This window comes from Anticarsia gemmatalis, chromosome 14 (genome assembly GCF_050436995.1).
Source record: "Anticarsia gemmatalis isolate Benzon Research Colony breed Stoneville strain chromosome 14, ilAntGemm2 primary, whole genome shotgun sequence".
NCBI lineage: Eukaryota > Metazoa > Arthropoda > Insecta > Lepidoptera > Erebidae > Anticarsia > Anticarsia gemmatalis.
In genome coordinates, this window is record NC_134758.1 from 8,448,525 (window position 1) to 8,466,531 (window position 18,007).

At 34.3% G+C, this 18,007-nt stretch overlaps 1 protein-coding gene across 4 annotated transcripts; it reads right to left on the bottom strand.

Moving 5' to 3' along the window:
• Positions 1 to 77: 77 nt before the first annotated feature.
• On the bottom strand, positions 78 to 17,726 carry LOC142978252 (target of Myb1 membrane trafficking protein). Of its 4 annotated transcripts, none has more exons than XM_076122611.1 (13): positions 17,587 to 17,726; positions 17,075 to 17,322; positions 14,538 to 14,645; positions 10,451 to 10,546; positions 9,371 to 9,472; positions 6,790 to 6,939; positions 6,167 to 6,318; positions 4,949 to 5,031; positions 4,705 to 4,770; positions 4,341 to 4,443; positions 3,597 to 3,681; positions 2,976 to 3,035; positions 78 to 2,247 (listed from the first exon to the last, which is right to left on the bottom strand). In XM_076122611.1, exons 1-13 carry the CDS (start codon positions 17,639 to 17,641, stop codon positions 2,065 to 2,067), a joined length of 1,491 nt encoding a protein of 496 aa, XP_075978726.1. In that variant the 5' UTR covers positions 17,642 to 17,726; the 3' UTR covers positions 78 to 2,064. The 4 variants fall into 4 exon arrangements, with proteins under 4 accessions (XP_075978726.1, XP_075978725.1, XP_075978728.1 ...); XM_076122610.1 differs by having other exon boundaries at positions 3,588 to 3,681; XM_076122613.1 differs by lacking the exon at positions 2,976 to 3,035.
• Positions 17,727 to 18,007: the final 281 nt, after the last annotated feature.

The following is an 18,007-nucleotide window of genomic DNA, read 5'->3' on the forward strand; positions in this document are numbered from 1 at the left end:
CATATATGGGATTTTACCACGGAACTATCATTAGGATGATGACATCTTACAATTGATAAAGATTTATAATAAACAAATAGCTTACGGTAATTATTTATTTTATTATCTTAAATACAACGATTACAACATAAAATAACTCTTTTAAATAATTAACATTAAGCTTGTTCTTTTAAATTATCACATTAATACCAAAAGAACATTTAATTGAGACGAAGTGGAATGGCTTATTAAGTAGTTAGTGAATGGAAAACACTTTGGTACATGGGTTCATGTTAGCGGGTAACTTTTGCTCTTTATGTCGAAATAAAACTACATATTTCTGAACATACAGAACAAGTATGGTAAACTAACAATAAAAACAAAAAATAATATCTTTGAAGTCGAGAGTACAGTAATATATAAAGATCTGTGATATGAAATGAGTAAAGAGTTAATAAATAATGGACGTGGCAATCGATTTTCGGCCTTTAAATACTGCGAATTGATTAAAAATGACAAATTACACTTATCTTTAGATAAGTAGGACAGTGAACTTGTAACATATATCGTTACATGTGCGGATTTCATGTTCTATTCTAATATTAATCAGAATTCATAAGTAGTAAGAATACATAAATTCATAATCTTTTTTATAATTTCACTTTCATGGTTTTACAACCTTTTTAATAATCAACAACAAAAATAATCAAAATGCAGTGTTAGATACTAAATTAATATACAATACATCTTGATTTACTCTTAGTAAACACTAAATCTAGTAAATAAAAGTACCACGATATACATATCTATATAAAACAATATTATATATCACAATCTTCGAGCCTTCGATCACTCCTCAAATACTATATATAGTAATAAACAACCGAACGGTTTCGAACTCCAGTGGTCTTGTATTAAATGCTCCCGTGGTGTCGTGAACTCTACACAAGTTTATATATTAAACGAATTTACCTAATGTAACCTTATCCTAGTGTAATACATATTCAATAACGCGGTCGTTATATGTACTTGCTGTACACCGCGCTGTTACAAAATCATTTACATTGAAGTATTTTAAGTTGAAGATAACTCGAATATTTCTACGCCTAAAGTTAGTAATCTCGTACCGAACGATAAGGGGGGGTAAATTTTGAAAATGTTTACGCTTAAAATTAGTAAGTAGATGAGGTCGATCGATTAGTCAGCTTAAAATATTTCAATCGCTATAAAAAGCCAGGCACCAAACGGCATATCGAGTACATGTGTAGTGTTACGTTAATATTTTGTATGTCGACGCGGTATAAATACGATTCGATGCAAAAACAAGTGAACGTCTAACTGCTACTAATGCGAGACTCGGGAGTGTCGCGGGGAGCGCGCTTACATCTACCGACGAATGTACCGGACTGTTGACATAATATTATATGACATTTTGTATACATATTTCGGATTGTAGGCAAGATTTTGAAGGGGATTTTACACGAGGTTAATAGAGGATTACCTTAAGCAATATGTTTTTTTCACAAATGTAACTTAGACAGTTTGAGTGAATCTGATGGTTTATTATGCGTGATGTCGATAATGTAAGTCAGCCATTACATTACGTTAGGAGCCCATCTAAGATAATGAAATGGCACAAATATGGGCAACGCTCTAAGCTGTAGATAAGGTTAACATATCGTATAACAGTTTGTTGCGCTTAAATAATTATAAGGATCGAATTTTTCATTGTCACTTAATTTTAACTCACCAACAATGGATGGCGAATCTGTTACTATTAAGTTCTCAAGTTATCTACGGGATTACGGGAATAACAGACAAAGTTCATACTTTTAACCTCGTGTAAAGTATAATCCACTAGATGCTGCCAAACAACTTGAATAGTGAACGTCAATGCGAGATTTTTTGCACTTCGATCGCCCGTACGAGGCGTACATGGTACGTATACGTCTACGTTCTGTTCGCTTCTTACTTCGGCTTATGTTCAAGTAGTTGGCTTATATACGGTTAGTGATTCGTCGCTACATGTCGTGTGTCGGCGGGGGCGGGAGCGCGGGGGGAGGGTTGTTAGTGCGCGGAGTGCGATCAGAGCGCGAACATGGAGCCGTCCTCGTCCTTGTTGATGGTGCGGTGGCGGGCGCCGGGCGGCTGCGGGCTGCGCTCGGCGGCGGGGGGCAGCGTGTCGGCGGCGGCGGCGCGCTCCGCCAGGAACTTGTCGAAGTCGCTGCTCGTCACGCTCTCCTGAGTGCCGTTGGCCTCTGTAGCCGCCTGCACACACATATATACGTATAAAAAATCAAGAAGAAAGAAGTCATGTGGAATGTTTTTTTAGTAATAATAGTACGTTTGTGTATTGAAAGCTTTTATATTTCTTATGCGTGATATATGACCATCACCATTATTGTGACCAACTTACAGATGTTTGCTGACTTTGTACGTGGTCATTCTATAGCGAGTTTTTAGGAGCGTCCAGAGTAGCATAAATGATTTTGAGGGTTATAACAGCAAACAATCTTTACACACGCGCTCTATTGCATTCGATGCTATTTTATGGGCAATAGAACGACTGTTTAAATTCAGCTATTTAGGATTTTTATTTCGAATACGTGGTCTGTAAGCGTGAATTACGAAATATTATTTTTGATAGAAAGAAGTGACCGTTTGTTCTTATTTGTAAATATGTACAAGTGTTGTATCCATTACCATACTAGTCTTTACAATCGTACGAAGTACGTTATAATCAACACATATAGGTACATAGAGTAACGTAATATAGTATGTGTATTTGTGTGACGTAATTCGCACGTTTGTAATAAGTATGAGATGACAGTATAATATTGAAGCGATGACTTGAAAATGCGTGTCCGCCTCCACTGACAAACCTAAATAAAAGGTGCAAAACAGTGCAATACTTACGTTTACATTTATATACATAAAGTAAATGATAAAATATAACAATAATAAAGTAAAAATAATAAAATAAAGCGCAAACACACCTTCTCCTGAGCTAACCATGCGGCTATCTCATCGATCTCCCTTTGATCCATGCCCGACGGCTGTCAATACACCAAAATAACGTTAACGGAAAATAATCACACTAAATACATTACATAATATGCAACAGAAATGTTAAAACAAGCTGACGTTTGTCAGGAAAATAAAAAAATAACCTTATCCAAAAACGCTTTTAAAGAGCTCTATAAGATTTTATTTTATTTAGCTTAGTTTAATGGATCCTACTGTGCAAAGGTTTAATAACCGTATCGATCAATCAAAGGATTTTTTATGCACTGTAGACAAGTGTTACTGTGGGACAATGCAAAAAGCAGATTCGTGATAGGGACTTAAAATTTAGTAAGAATTGGTATTGTACAACGTTGTGTTGTTATGTGTAACAACGTTTTTTTATAAAAGTTACAGTTACATGTGTTAACTGTACCTACACGTAAGGATCATTACATATTATTATTATGTAATACTTAATGTTGTGCTAAAAAGACTCTACTACTTAGTAAAGGTCTCAAACAATAGCAAAAGCGTTTTCAAACAAGGTTCTGTTAGTCAATAAAAAAACAGAAAAGTATAAAAGTACATAACAACATATGTACCAGCGGGACCTGCGCTTGAGTGGCTCGCTGCTTGGCGGCGGCCGCCAGCCCCGACGACGTCTGCTCCTCCATGTTGTCCGCGTAACTGCTGCCACTGGAATATATGGAACATCATTTAGATATTATTACCTATTTCAACCTTTCAACGACCAACCTAGACAGCAAAGAATTGAAGAACCGACGATCCATAACGAAAAAATAAAAAAATCTGCAATATAAATAGAGTGTAAGAAAAGTGTGTGTGATGTTTTTTGCTTATAACTTCTTTAATTGTTAATTTAGGGCAAAAAGTTTTTCAACATATCTGCAGGCAAAGCAATTTGCTACAAATTATGCTTTTACAATTTTACTGTAAGACGCATAGTTTCCGAGATATAGCGAAAAAAGTGTTTCCACCCCCTTTTCCAAGATGGCGGCCGGGGGACAAGAGTGGCGACCCCACAAACTTCAAGTTAAGCTTCTATTGACCCCCCCTACATGTTCCAAAAATAAAATTGCGTTCTCTAAGAAATGCAATATTCGGCCCTCAAATTGTAACATTTCAATGGACTATAAACAGTTAAACCAATTTCTTTAAGATTTTGCATGAAGATCAGAGATCAAACATGATCTTTTAAAACTATTGTAGTTTTGTTTTACGCGAGCGGCAGTAATCTTAAAAATGCAACTTCTCATAACTATTTAATCAATTTTAATTTAGATTTAAACTCTCTTCATGAGTGGCAAGCTATTTGACCAAGATATTAAACTTACCCAGTTTTGGAGTTCTCATAAGTAACGTTTCGCGACTGCGCGAACATATCAAATTCATCCTTCGAGCTGCCGGGCGACTTGTCGGGCTGAGCGTCTTTCACCGCTGAAATTATTCAAAATAATATAAAAATTTACGATGCAATACTTTTTTCTAAACACTTTTTTAAACAGTGTGCTCTAATTTGCCCTTATTTATTCTATTATAGTAGTATGTTGCCTTACGCCTGGTTTTATTATCTCAGGTCCTCAGTAGATGTATCGGTTAGTGTAACAACTTGAATATTAACAATTTCTATTGTTATTTATCTCTTATATATCTGTGAGTGATGTAACCGGGACTCAATATTGTAGAAATAACACTTACTCAGCTTGGCAAGATCGGGCACGTCGTCACTGAGGTCAATCAGTGCGTCGTCATCATTCTTCTGTGCTGGAATTGTCATAAAAAACATTGTTAATGATTTAAATGAAATTATATTAAAATTTCTTGGCGTTCGTTTTGGTAGAATATTCGGACATGTTATTTCCAAAAAACCTTGTCTTTTTAATATAAGATGTGCCCTTTTTGTACATTCATTTGTAAATATTGTAATAGTATAAATACTTACGTGATGCGGGCGCGTTAGTTCCGGGCACACCCATAGCGGCTCCGAGAATGGCGGATGGAGTCGCCGCGCCAGTAGCTGCATTTCTAGAAATATAATTATAAATTCATCAAACACATTTCTAAGTAAGATAAGTAAGAAAATATATACATATATTTTAAAATGGACAGTCTGCAATTACGAATTCAAAAGCAACCAGAATCTCGGACGATCGTTTGTTACTTAGTCAAGCCAAAACTATTGAACGGATTTAGGTGAAATTTCATGTACAGCTAATGTATATAGAGTTTGAAAAAATACCTATTTATATTACTTTTTAAGTTAGTTGCAGAAATCAGTTTTATAAAATTCATCTAATACTTTAAGAGCACGTGTAAAAATACGGTAGTTATAATAAGTTATTAATACAATCCTTGACCGAAGTACTATTACATTGTAATGATAATGTTGTGAAGTAGATCACAGGTGAATTCCCAAGGGTGAGGTGTACAGACGCTATCGGCCATCGCTAATCTGATAACAGTATACGAGCTTTATTTGCAATCGATACAGGTGAATGACTCCAACTAACTACGAAAATGTTTTACTGACTATTTTTAGGATGATATGACAGATTTATACTTTTACTAGCTTTTACCTGCGACTTCGTCCGCCACCTGAATTTTCCAATGGGAATGCGTCATTTTGCCGGGGTAAAAAGTAGCCTATATCCTTTCTCGGGTTTCATAATTGCATGCAAATTGATTCAATAGTTTAGGCGTGATTGAGTAAACAGACAGACAGACAGAGTTACTTTCGCATTTATTATATTAGTATGGATTGGTTTTACATATTTTGATTTTATAAAAACTTGTTTTGGCAAAATTTTAATTCACAATTATTTTTATTTAATATCAGCGAATGGGATTAAGAGATAGCATCATTCGATATCTATTTAAATTTAAAATATGCTCGTCGTGATAAAGCTAGATAAAGACGTGCCTTTTCGTCTTCTAATGGCGTGACTCCATAGGGTAACATTTCAAGGTTTAATGAGTGCCACTAAAGTTTCCTAAAAATTTTGAAGTTACATAGCTTTTTATTAAGAGTTTTACTATAAAACAATAACTCTACGTACACGAGCACGCACGCATAACGTGCACCAATTTAAAATATACGTGCGCTGTTTCGTTATTCTGAATCTTGTCATATTTTATAGTACATGATGCATGATAATGTTACCTGTTGTTGAGGAAGCGCGAGTGTCTGAGCAGCAGGTTGTTGAGGCGGTCGTTGGCGTGCAGCAGCTCGGCCGTGAGCGGCGACTCGCCCGCCAGCCGCCCGATCAACTCCGCCACGCGGCTCTGCATCGCGCGCAGTGTGTCCGCTAACTCCTGTACCACCAACCATTACAATTACTATTTTTGTATAGAAAGACGTAGATTAATAGTCCAGCGGTTGAAATTGTAACATGAATTTGACAGTAGAAGTAGCCTAGCCAGTAGCCAGCATGTCTTATGATAGTGTAGTCATGAATTCGGTAACAGATGGGCAGCAGTTCATGCTTTCCCCTTTTTATCTAAGCACATAAAATGAGATAGTAGTCCCCTGTTGTGATTGTATAAATATACTGTTATATATAGCCGACTCGCGTTGTTTCCGCGCAATGTTTTAGTACTTTAACCTCTATTTCAAGGGGATATATATACCTCACCTGATTTTTGATATCGCTTCTCTTACAACTCTCAAACAAATTCGGTTCAGTGCCGTTCGTTGTTCGTTCGGTTTAGCCGCTGAATAACGTAACAGATAGATAGACAAAAATACAAACACAATAACAAAATTAGTATGAATGTTGTACATACATTGAGCAGTTCGATGTCACTATCGTGGTGCGCGGTGTGCGGCTGCGTGGTGAGCTCGTTGAGCATGTCGTTCATCACCGTCATGTTGCCGTCCACCACCGCCAGGTCCGCGCGAAGCTTGTTCGTCTGACTCTCAGACAGTGTCACTTGCTAAATAACACATGAAAACATTTAACACACGTTAGTGACTAAAAAGACGAGAAAAGGTAGGCAAAGATATCATTACACTGGTTTGTAGAAAAGATCTTTTAACCCAATACTGTCCCATTGCTAGGCAAGGGTCTCTTCCCGAATTGAAGGAGAAATAAGGCATTGTAAGTCTATGTTGTATTTGAAACAGTTTATCAAGATAGAGTAGATATAAGATAAAGTAGTTTAGAACCTAAACTACCTTATTAACTAATAATTACGATCTTAAAAAGGAGCACATCTAAATCAGACAACCGAATCAGTATCCACCGTACCAGTAAATACTACAAAACGACGCGGACATTCCGTCACACATTTCTTGTCAATAGAAGCTCATTCAGATCAATTGACACTTCATTCAAATCCAATCGCATCTGGTAACAATTAACTTTTACTATTGAAGTGACGTCATAAAAGACAGTAATATTGCTTGACCAATAAGACGAGTACAAATAACACTCTATTATAAAACTGCAATGGATATTAATAAGTTATTGATGGCACAAATGATTTGGCGATTCAAAAGAGTGGTTGTGAATTTATCGCTAGCTCTTCTCATAACGCTCTATGCCCCTTCCGAGCTAATGGTAAATTCAGTTATTGAATTTTAAACATACGATCAAAAAAAGAGGGCAGTATCATTGCTAGTCCAATGAGACAAGTATAAATAATACTCTATAATAAAACTGTAATGTATATCGATAAGTTATTGATGGCACGATGTCTTAACGTGAACAGATAGTATAGAAGTAGTTTTGCAATTTGCAAACGTAATGTTCGCATCCGTGCGAGACAAACATCCGGAGGGTAGACTTAGATAGTAAAGTCACGTAATTTGTTGGACAAGTATATGTATAGCTCGAAATACTAGCGGACCCGACAGACGTTGTCCTGTCTACACGTCTTTAATTTGAAAATTTTAAACTATTTACATTGCCCAGCGGACAAAATTGTGAATCTAAACCATTCTCAGATCCCCTTGAACACACACAAAAATTTTCATCAAAATCGGTCCAGTCCAAAGCTGAAGAGTTCGTTTGTTTGAACGGGCTAATCTGAGGAACCACAGGTCCGATTTGAAAAATTTAGTGTTAGAAAGTTCATTTATCGAGAAAGGCTATAGGCTATATGACATCACGCTACGGCCATTAGGAGCGGAGTAGCAACGAAAAATGTTACAAAAACGGGGATAATTATGACCCATTCTCTCTTATGTGACGCAAGCAAAGTTGCGTGGGTCAGCTAGTATATTATACTTCGGGAACGATTGTCTAGTGACTATTCTCGTAAAGAATGTTTTAGTTTCCTATCATTTAAAGGTAATTTAAAACCAGCTTGATAATTAATGTCATAATATTTGCCGGTAAAACCCGTTTTTCATATTTTTGTTTTTAAGAAAAAAAATCGTTGGTATTTATCTAACGGTATTTGTTAGTCATATTTTTGGTATTGCTAAGAGCCACTACTTTAATAATAAAATCTATATAAGACTAGTTCACTATTACCTAGGTAGACTTTGGACCTCTAACAAACAAATCAAGAGTAATGCTGGGAGCACAATAACTGACTATCGTTTCTGATCGTCATACTCACCTGTGTCTATTTATAGCTTCAACACTTATTCGATTTAGTATGAAAATATCAATCAGTATAAAAATATTGATCTCCTTTATACATATAAAATAATAAAATAAATATTATCAATGTTTATAAGGAAATAACCGCTATTTAAAATAAAAACTAGTAATTTGGTAATGATTTCCTCCATATTTGATTGTTTTATATTGTTTTAGGAAAATTAATACTAAATAATAATAGGAAACATAATAGGTCAAATACTGTTTATTTGGATAACATTATTTGGAACTTCAATGAATATATTTATTAAGTGTAACTTTGATATGAAAATTAATTCGCATATTATTTGTCACGAAGCAGGAAAAGTATCTTAAGGAAACAAGCCTGATATTTTCTATTTATCCTTTATTCAGTATTGTCGGAAATTACATTTTTATAGTGTCAGAGCAGAGTGAAAGGTCCTAGCCGTAATATAACAAGGTTTTCCTCTTTTGCAAAAGAAACTAATCCAGTGTACCGATAATCTTTTACTTTATTGAGGCTTCGTATCTCAATGGGTGCGGCCGGGACAGTCCCTATTTTGACGATAGGTCCGATAGTATAATATTGTACTTTGTCTTTAGTTTTTCATTAGCACTCAGTGAATAAAAAAACACGGTATATTAACCTGAAGGTATATGCATGCGTACGAAAACACGATTATTCTCTCCGACCTCTACCTTACTACAAGTCCAGGAAACAGTGGTTTCACTATTTATCATAAAAATCATTGTAATACAAGTAGATATGATGATGAAGATAGTAAGATACTTACAGTTGCCGATATTTGTTCCTGTGTGGGTCGGCTTGGCGAGTTCTGCGGCATAGCTGCTCTTTGTGGCGAGCCAACAATCGGCTCGGGACCGTCTGGCACGCTCTGTGTAACACCATCCATGGTCAATGCACTAATATTACTAAAAATCTTATATCTATCCACTATCTTACAATCAAAATTTTAATAAACTGGTTAATTATATAAAAGGTTAAATTTTCGTCAAGATTGCTATCAATTAAACGTGTTCGATAGGATCTGAGAGTATCGACTGACATTATTTTAGTGCCTCGGACCGGTATCATTTCAATGACTTGATAAATTACAATAAGACAATGAAAAGTGTCACTTAAATCAAGGAATTTCCCGTCAATTCACTGATAACTGTTTGCTTGCATAATACTAACTGCTTAGAAAGTTACTTTGTTAGGCAATTGGTTCAAGGCCAGCGATCTCAAACTTTCTGACCTTGAAATACAAATAAATCCTGGAGTTTACATTGGTAGAACGGCAATATCGTTCCAAGTCATTCCTGAATATTTTACCCTTATCTACAGCCAGTTGCCAATTGACTAGATTTACCTTCTGGCCAATAAAAACTTCATCAAAGATTTCGCTGAGCCTATCTCGTTGGAAGCAGTTACAGACACAGTTTGACGTCGCATAGACATCTAATTGACACAATAGCCCGAGAGCTATTCGGTCACCAATGTATAATTTATCGCGTAGACTCTTGATACATACACTTGGGTAACGGCTGTTCACAAAAAGCTTCCTACTGCAGTAAGTTTAGCTTTATGTATAAAATGTTACCATTTTATCAGGTAATTTAACAGTAATCAGAAGCTTGAAAGTCTGACAACCAGTCTTGCCCAGGTAACTGGGTTATGGCGGTCAGAGAGGCAGTCGCTCCATGTAATATAATGATATTCAGCTGCATCCGGTGAGACTGGAAGCCGACTCTAACATAGTTTGGAAGAAAGGTTAGGCTAATGAATGAGGACTACCTCATAACGCAGATCTGCTATCGACAACGGCTGATGAAACATAATAGAAAGGTGTAACTTCATACATTATACATACCCTTTGTGGTGTGAATATAGGTGCCATAGCGTCCAGATCAGTCATTGGGAACTCGACGCCCTTAGTCCTAAGTTCATTGTAGATTTGCACAACGCCCTGAAACAATATATTATGGCTACAAACTTATGTAATAATATTAAACGGATTAAATGTATTCATGTATTTTACTTAGATTGGCTTGACGTTTCGGCGGAGTGTACGCTAGCTGTGATCGCAAACTGACAATAAAATGCAAGAACTCACAATTGCCGTATAGTAACCGATAATAATCTATGCCTACTAATATTACAAATGCGAAAGTAACTCTGTCTGCCTGTCTCTTTTTCATATCAAAACCAGTGAACCAATTTGGATAAAGTTTTTTTAGAAAAATAGACCCAAAAAAGAACATAGGTTCATTTTTATCCCGGAAATGGAAGGAACCTATGTGAATTATACGGGTAATATGGCATATATCTATAGTTTAAGTGGACAAAGTCGCAGGCAAGGCCTAGTGGCTAACTAAATACTAAATTACTAACGCTATTCTGCAGTACATAGCATAATGATGACATGTACCACACCGCTATGCGATCTTTCTGATAAGCACACGAAATATGATCACGCGATGTATGAAATGTTATATTAATTATATTTTAAACAGTAGCTAAGCCGCGCTGATTAATTGCTCGACAAATTGGGTTACTGTAGTTAACTAGTTATTTATCGATATTTCAGACTTTTTCTTTGCTGCGATTCTGGTTTTTAATTGTCAGAAGTTACATGAGCGACTTGCGACTTTTTATATTTCATAATAATATTATCTTTTAGATTGCCGCTGTGACGCGGACAGTATCTGTAGTGTATGCTCATCTCGAAAGTTCGATTTCCGGGTCAGGCAAAATGCTATATGAGTTTTTCTTATTTAATTATCATTTGAATATTCCCCATAGTAGCCTGGAGTTTACAACCTAACATTTTAAATTCGCGGGTGTATTTCATAAACCTCTGCCTACACCTTCAGGTATAAAAGGCGTGACGTTATGTATGTATCTCTGTAATTGTATTTATGGAATAAAATCATGTAAGTATAAAGCATACGAGCATGATTAATTATTGTTCTTTCATATAACTCAGTACAATACAAATACTTTCTAACTATTGTATTCTACAATAAGTGTTTATTTATTGAATAGCTGACTGAATGATATATCTAATAGTATTATAAACGACCGTAGCATTCTAAAGTATAGAGTTAAACAGAAATCAATAAAGGGTTCATTTCACTAGCGAAAAGCTAGAGCACGCGATCAAATACCTGCAGTGAATAGATTTCAATACGTTTTTGTACGAAATTTACGGTTCTATATAAGTACTGGTTAGTTTTTCATGTATAGTATTGACAGATTTAATACAGTTGCCATCTCATCATCATTTATATACTGGATAGGTTTATTCGGCACTTATTTACAAGACGTGATAATACCCTTATGGCCAGTACAAGTGTTGTCTGACAAGTTCTGATTAAATTTATACGTCAGTTAACTCATACAAATTGCATCCTAATTTTGAATTTATCGAAAAGATGAGCCATAATAAATCCAGAAAGTAGTGAAAGCCTTAAGGCGACGATTCGCAAGCGCGATCGAAATAGGAGACAGGTCGTAAGTAAAGAGACGGCCGCGATCTCCGGTCGTGGACTTATGTCTCGGTCTCCTATAGACTTTTGCTCGCTTATCAGATTCTTGTACGAATCAAATAAGCGGTAATTCCCCGAATTATCGTTCATTCGATACTATTACATATTCGGTAACGAATAATCCTTATCAGAATAATGGCTTTCAATAAAGTTTTAACATAACATTTAGTATTAACACATCCATTATATTTTTTAACAAAATAAGTACGTTGATAACTTATGAACAAGGGGGTTCATTGATTGGATTATGTTTGAAGCACGTCGGTCGTCGAATACGATAGTGTAGTGAACTGTAGTGGCGTCTAATGAGATTTAACACTGACTCATTCAGGGAATCGTATCAAATTTCAGGAAGCATTTTATATTGCTTTCACTGAATATAAACACCTCGACAATTTACACGTTAACATTATTTTGTTTTCTTACAAAATACAAATGGAATAACATAATTCTAATTTCACAGATATTACTTTAACGTAACTGTGGGTGCTAACAAACAGGAGGTCATTGACTTTAAATATACATAGGTATCTTTAGCACGGGAAAAACTTGTTTATTTAGTTCTTCTTCTAGTAAGTACTATTATTGCTTTTATCAATCCTTTAAGAATAATATGCAAAAGACACTTGTAACTTACATAATACATTACGATTAGGTACTCAGAAAAGTAATTATTCTATAGTTCAACATGAGAAATTTACGCCGGTCGTGACAACACTTCGGTACTTTATTTACATAAGTTGAATGTCCATCAATCTTATTTGATACTTACACAATACTCAATTTAGATGTCGTTATATAGAGTGATCATTCTCACCATTAATTGTGATACAATAAGGAGGAATGATTTATTTTCTATAACAATATTATCCCTTGGCATTTTAAATTGCGCTTAATATTTAATTCGCGTGGGAGACTGATTTATGAAAGTGAGAAGATTATGGTAAATTTCTTTATTTCATCGGTAAACGCGTAAACATGCACTCAAATATTTGAATGACTTTAACCACAAGTTGTCCGGTAATGGTATTTAAATTAAGAGCGCGATTAGGGTCAATTGTTATACATATTAGGCAACAGTTAACGAAAAGTACTTTAAAGCGTCCATTGGTAACCAGACAATTGATAAATATACTTATTATAATATACTTAATATAGACAACCTGGATGCAAGTTTGTCTGACAAATACTCGTGCTCTTCTGTGCTCATCAGACAATTTTTTATACTAGGTGATATCCGAATCAAACATACGCGGCGCTATGGTTATTGCAACGAATCGACCATATTTCGTCAGTCTTTACAGCCGGTAGACCAAAAAAACAGCTGTGTTGACATTAATGATGATGACACATTGCGGGCGTAGATCACTAGGTACGAGCTGAGCAATATGCGCATCTTTCGAAAGTACGGCAGACGGGACATTCGATGTACCTTGTAATGTTAGGATACACACATATTCGGGTACGTTCGGTTCAGCAGTATTTATCTAACAACAAAACCGAATCGGCGGTGTTGAACATTCATCTACACATATTAGGTTTTTCCGCACGGCTAGGTTTATTAATACTAATAATAAGCCTTATACCCGATTTCTGAGTACATATAGCGCAGTGTTGGGTCAATCAACTAATTTTTTCAATCAATTGATTAGTCATGACTAATTTAGTCATGAATTATTTAGTCATGATTGAATTAATCATGAGTAAAAATAATAATCATAATCATGATTAAATAAATTAGTCATCAATCATTTAATGATTAAATGACTGATGACTAATTTCTTGTATTTTTGTATGATGATTAAACTAAAAAAAATAATTCAGGTGACATCATTTTAGTTTAATTGAACACATCTATAAAAATATAACTGATCACCACCTTAAGTTGACTGAAAGAAGATAATTCCATTATTTATAAAATTTGATTTTCAAAACGCGTAGTTTTAAAAAGCAATTTAAATTATTTTAAACTAAATTAGCCCGAACTTATTTTTGCAAATGTGTACCTGTGTAAATTGAAAAAAAAAAAACTGATTCTGTTGTAAAACTAGCTTTAATTTAAAACCTGTGATTAACAAATCAACAGTCATGGAACGTAGACTTGAAAAGCTTAGTTTTATTTAACAATTTTTTTTTAGTCATTAAAATTTTAGTCATGATTGAATAACTAACACTAACACTAATTAATCATCAATCACGACTCATGATTGAATTTTTTTAGTCATTATTCATTAGTCATGAATAAATAATTTAATCTTAATCATCAATCATCAATCAAACTAAATTTTGCCCAACACTGATATAGCGGTAGTTTATTTGTTCAAAAGTGTTCTTTTAAATGAGTTTAACCGGGGGTTAGTGACTCAATTCGCACTAACAATTGCATTAGAATAACATAAGGTGTTTTACCTGCAAGTCAGGCTGGTTCTGGAACGCGTCAGCCCAACATTGAATAAGACTGAGTACCTTTTCCTGTACCACTGTCGGTGGGTCATTCTTTGGTCCAATTAGTTTTACCTGTAAGAAATACATGTGTTAAGTATCCATACGGTAATTATAATACATTAATTTGCTGACAAGTATGTAAACGACGCTACTGTCGTGTCGCGCCGATAAAACGTAGCATAAAATTAAGCCTTCATATTTCCATGGGCATTATAATATTTTATTATAATGAAAACACCTTCGCAATTTTAGTATGTGGCAAAAAAGTAATGCTTTAAAATTCCTTAAGTTTTAAGATGTTTTTGTTTAAAAGTATTTCACAATAAAACTAGTTATAACATATTAGTAATATATGCACATTAATTATTGTCACACAAGTAGATAAACAAGTTTTTATATGAATATTTTGAATTGATCCAGATGTCACAAGGCGTTATGAAATAACATTTTGATACTAATTGATACAGTTCATTTAAAATCCTACTAATATTATAATTGCTAAAGTTTGTAAGGATGAATGGATGTATGTCTGATTGTTACTCTTTACAATATAAATGTATATTTTTTCCTTTTGAGAATAACCAGGTATTTCACTTATTATTTTGTACCTAGTTCAAATGCAGAACATCTAGAAATAACACTAATCTTTATCTATCTAGAGACATAGTTTTAAACAGTTTCAAACTGTGTGTACCTCTATAATAGAAAGGGACATGAGTTGACTGTAACAACATTCGACATGACTAAGCTTCCACATCAAAAAGAGTGACTATTCATTTCAATACACATTTCTCTACAAAGAATGTGGTTTCATCATTTGATTATCAAATTACCTAGGATTTATGCAACATTAAGGACTGGTTTTACAACCTAATGATAAACCTGAATAAATGTTGAATACCCTATCCAGTAGATAGTGTCAGAAAATGTATGAAGAAGACTGTTAGTATCCACCTAATAAGTTATCCAATACTTATCTCGAGGTGGTAAAAACAAGTCTTATAATTGTTCATGTTAATGAGTGAAACTTTTAAATGGTTAGTATTAGTATCAAATGCTTAGAAATGCATGAGTGGCTTCCCAAGGATATAAAACAAGTTGGCAGGTAACAGTGAACTGATTGCAACAGCATTGATTTTACATTGAAATGTCAATGTCTCTTATTGCATGACTAGGCATTATATTGGGTTTTATTCAACATATTTGTGGGGATTTTGAACTGATATTTGAGTAATGTAATTATAGTAAATGTTAATTTGAATGAAGAAAAAGTCCTGCTAATATTATAAATGCGGCAGTTTGTGATGTATTTGTTTGTTACTCTTTCATGAAAAAAAATACTGGATAGACTTTAATAAACTTTGATACCAATATACTTTATAAGCTAGATTAATGCCTAGGACACTTTTTGCCACGAGACATCGTTCGTCGCGGATGTAGTCGCGGGCAAAAGCAAGTTTTTTTTTTAAATTGAGTTTAGCTACTTTATTGCATATAAGGAAAGAAATAATATCGAAATGTTCAAGTTGCAGAGAAAATATTTTAATGTAACTCAATAACTCAACAATAACATTGAGCTAAATATAAGGAAACAATACCTATAAGTCAGCATTCAGCATTGCATTGCGCATTGAGATGATAAGCATATTTATATACTAAAACAAGCCCAAGGTAGAAGATTGTTATAAGATACCTATTATGAGAAATAGCGCATTGGTTAAACAATTTGGGGTACAAAATTATCAATTTTGCAAAAATACTGATTACTTATCACTATAGAATTGATATTAGGGTAAATAAATATGTATACAATAGTATTTATTACTTATTTCTATGAAGGCATAGGTACTATATCCACAGAGAATTCCTATTGTATTCTGTATGCACATAATAGCATTCATAACACAATAATTGCATAAAGTACATAGAGTTATGATTCATTGAGTGAAGGAAATATGATGCAAAGAACTGTAGTATTTATAAAGGTAGACTACAACTGCACATATGTACTTAATTGATATTTATTATCAGTACCTATGAGATGTCGCTAATTAGATACATATATTTATTATATTTGTTAGTTACACAACAAAGTTGACAGACGATCTATGATTCATAGGTCAGGAGATGTAAATATTATGTAATATTTCTCTCGCAACATATTTTTCCTTATTTAGAAATAAAATTAAAAATGTTCTGATGTTAATGGCCTTTTATATTTCAATGACTCCTTATCATAAAGTTGTTTAGTACAGTTTCAATGTTCAGCCATCAACAGATTTTGTGATAAGCTGCAGTTTTGTACGATTGTATTGTTTTCATATGACTACTGCTGATTAAGTGATAGTGAAATTGAAGCTGATTGTAAACAAAGGAATATAAAACAACTACTTAGAGATTTTTAAAAAGAATGATGAAATTATTGAGTATGTCTGGACTAGAATATTTGAAATACAGACTACCTAGTAGAATGCATATAGAAGAATTGAATAATAACTTACCAATTCCGATATGAACTCCTTGTTACATGCAAGTACATGAAAAGATTTTCCACAGTTTTTGACACAAGTCTCGAGCACAGTGAGTGTGTACATGACCACTGTGTAATTCTTGCCAGCGCTCTGGGTCAGTCTCTTCCTGATCGCTTTGATGGCATCTTTGGATCCATCTGTGCTGCTGTTCACAATATCACATATTTCCATATTAAGAGCCCAGTTTTCCGACGGTAAGGACCCATCTGTAGCTTGTTCTGGAACAATTTTTCAATACGCATAATCAAAGGGTCAAAGCAATTAGCACTTATTACACAAGAAACGCCGGAAACGGCACTACACCAAGGACCACGACAGATACACAACACTTCCAGTCAAATTGCTCAATATCAAGTAACAACGGCACCACAACAAAGAGAAATTGAGATTTTCTGGTGCGCAACAAAAAGAAAAATATTGCTGGGCACGGTCTTTACCAATAACTGATGTAATAGTGTCTTTGAAGCGTCTCTATTTCTTACCTATTTTTTGACCCACCGGCGTAGAAAAAGGATTTCCTACACCAAAGAAAGACATCTTTGGAAAATAATCAAGTATTTATCAAAATGATTTCACCGATTTCACTTGTCACCAAAAACGTAATTCACAGATAAAAAACAAGTCCAGCTGTCAAACTAAACATGATTCGTTCGGATACCGAATACTATTTGCGTTTTAGCAGAAGTACCAAAACAGTATTAAATTTTATTTATTTAATTGTATATTAAATTTTAAGACCATTTTCATAATATATTTTTAAAGATATTTAAGTATTAATATCGTAATAGGCACAAATTAATTAAAAACTAGTTATTTGTTTTTGAACGAATACAGCTTGCAGAGCGGGAATAATTAAAATTGCTAAATTTTGGTATAGTTGTCTAATAATTACTTTTCCATTTC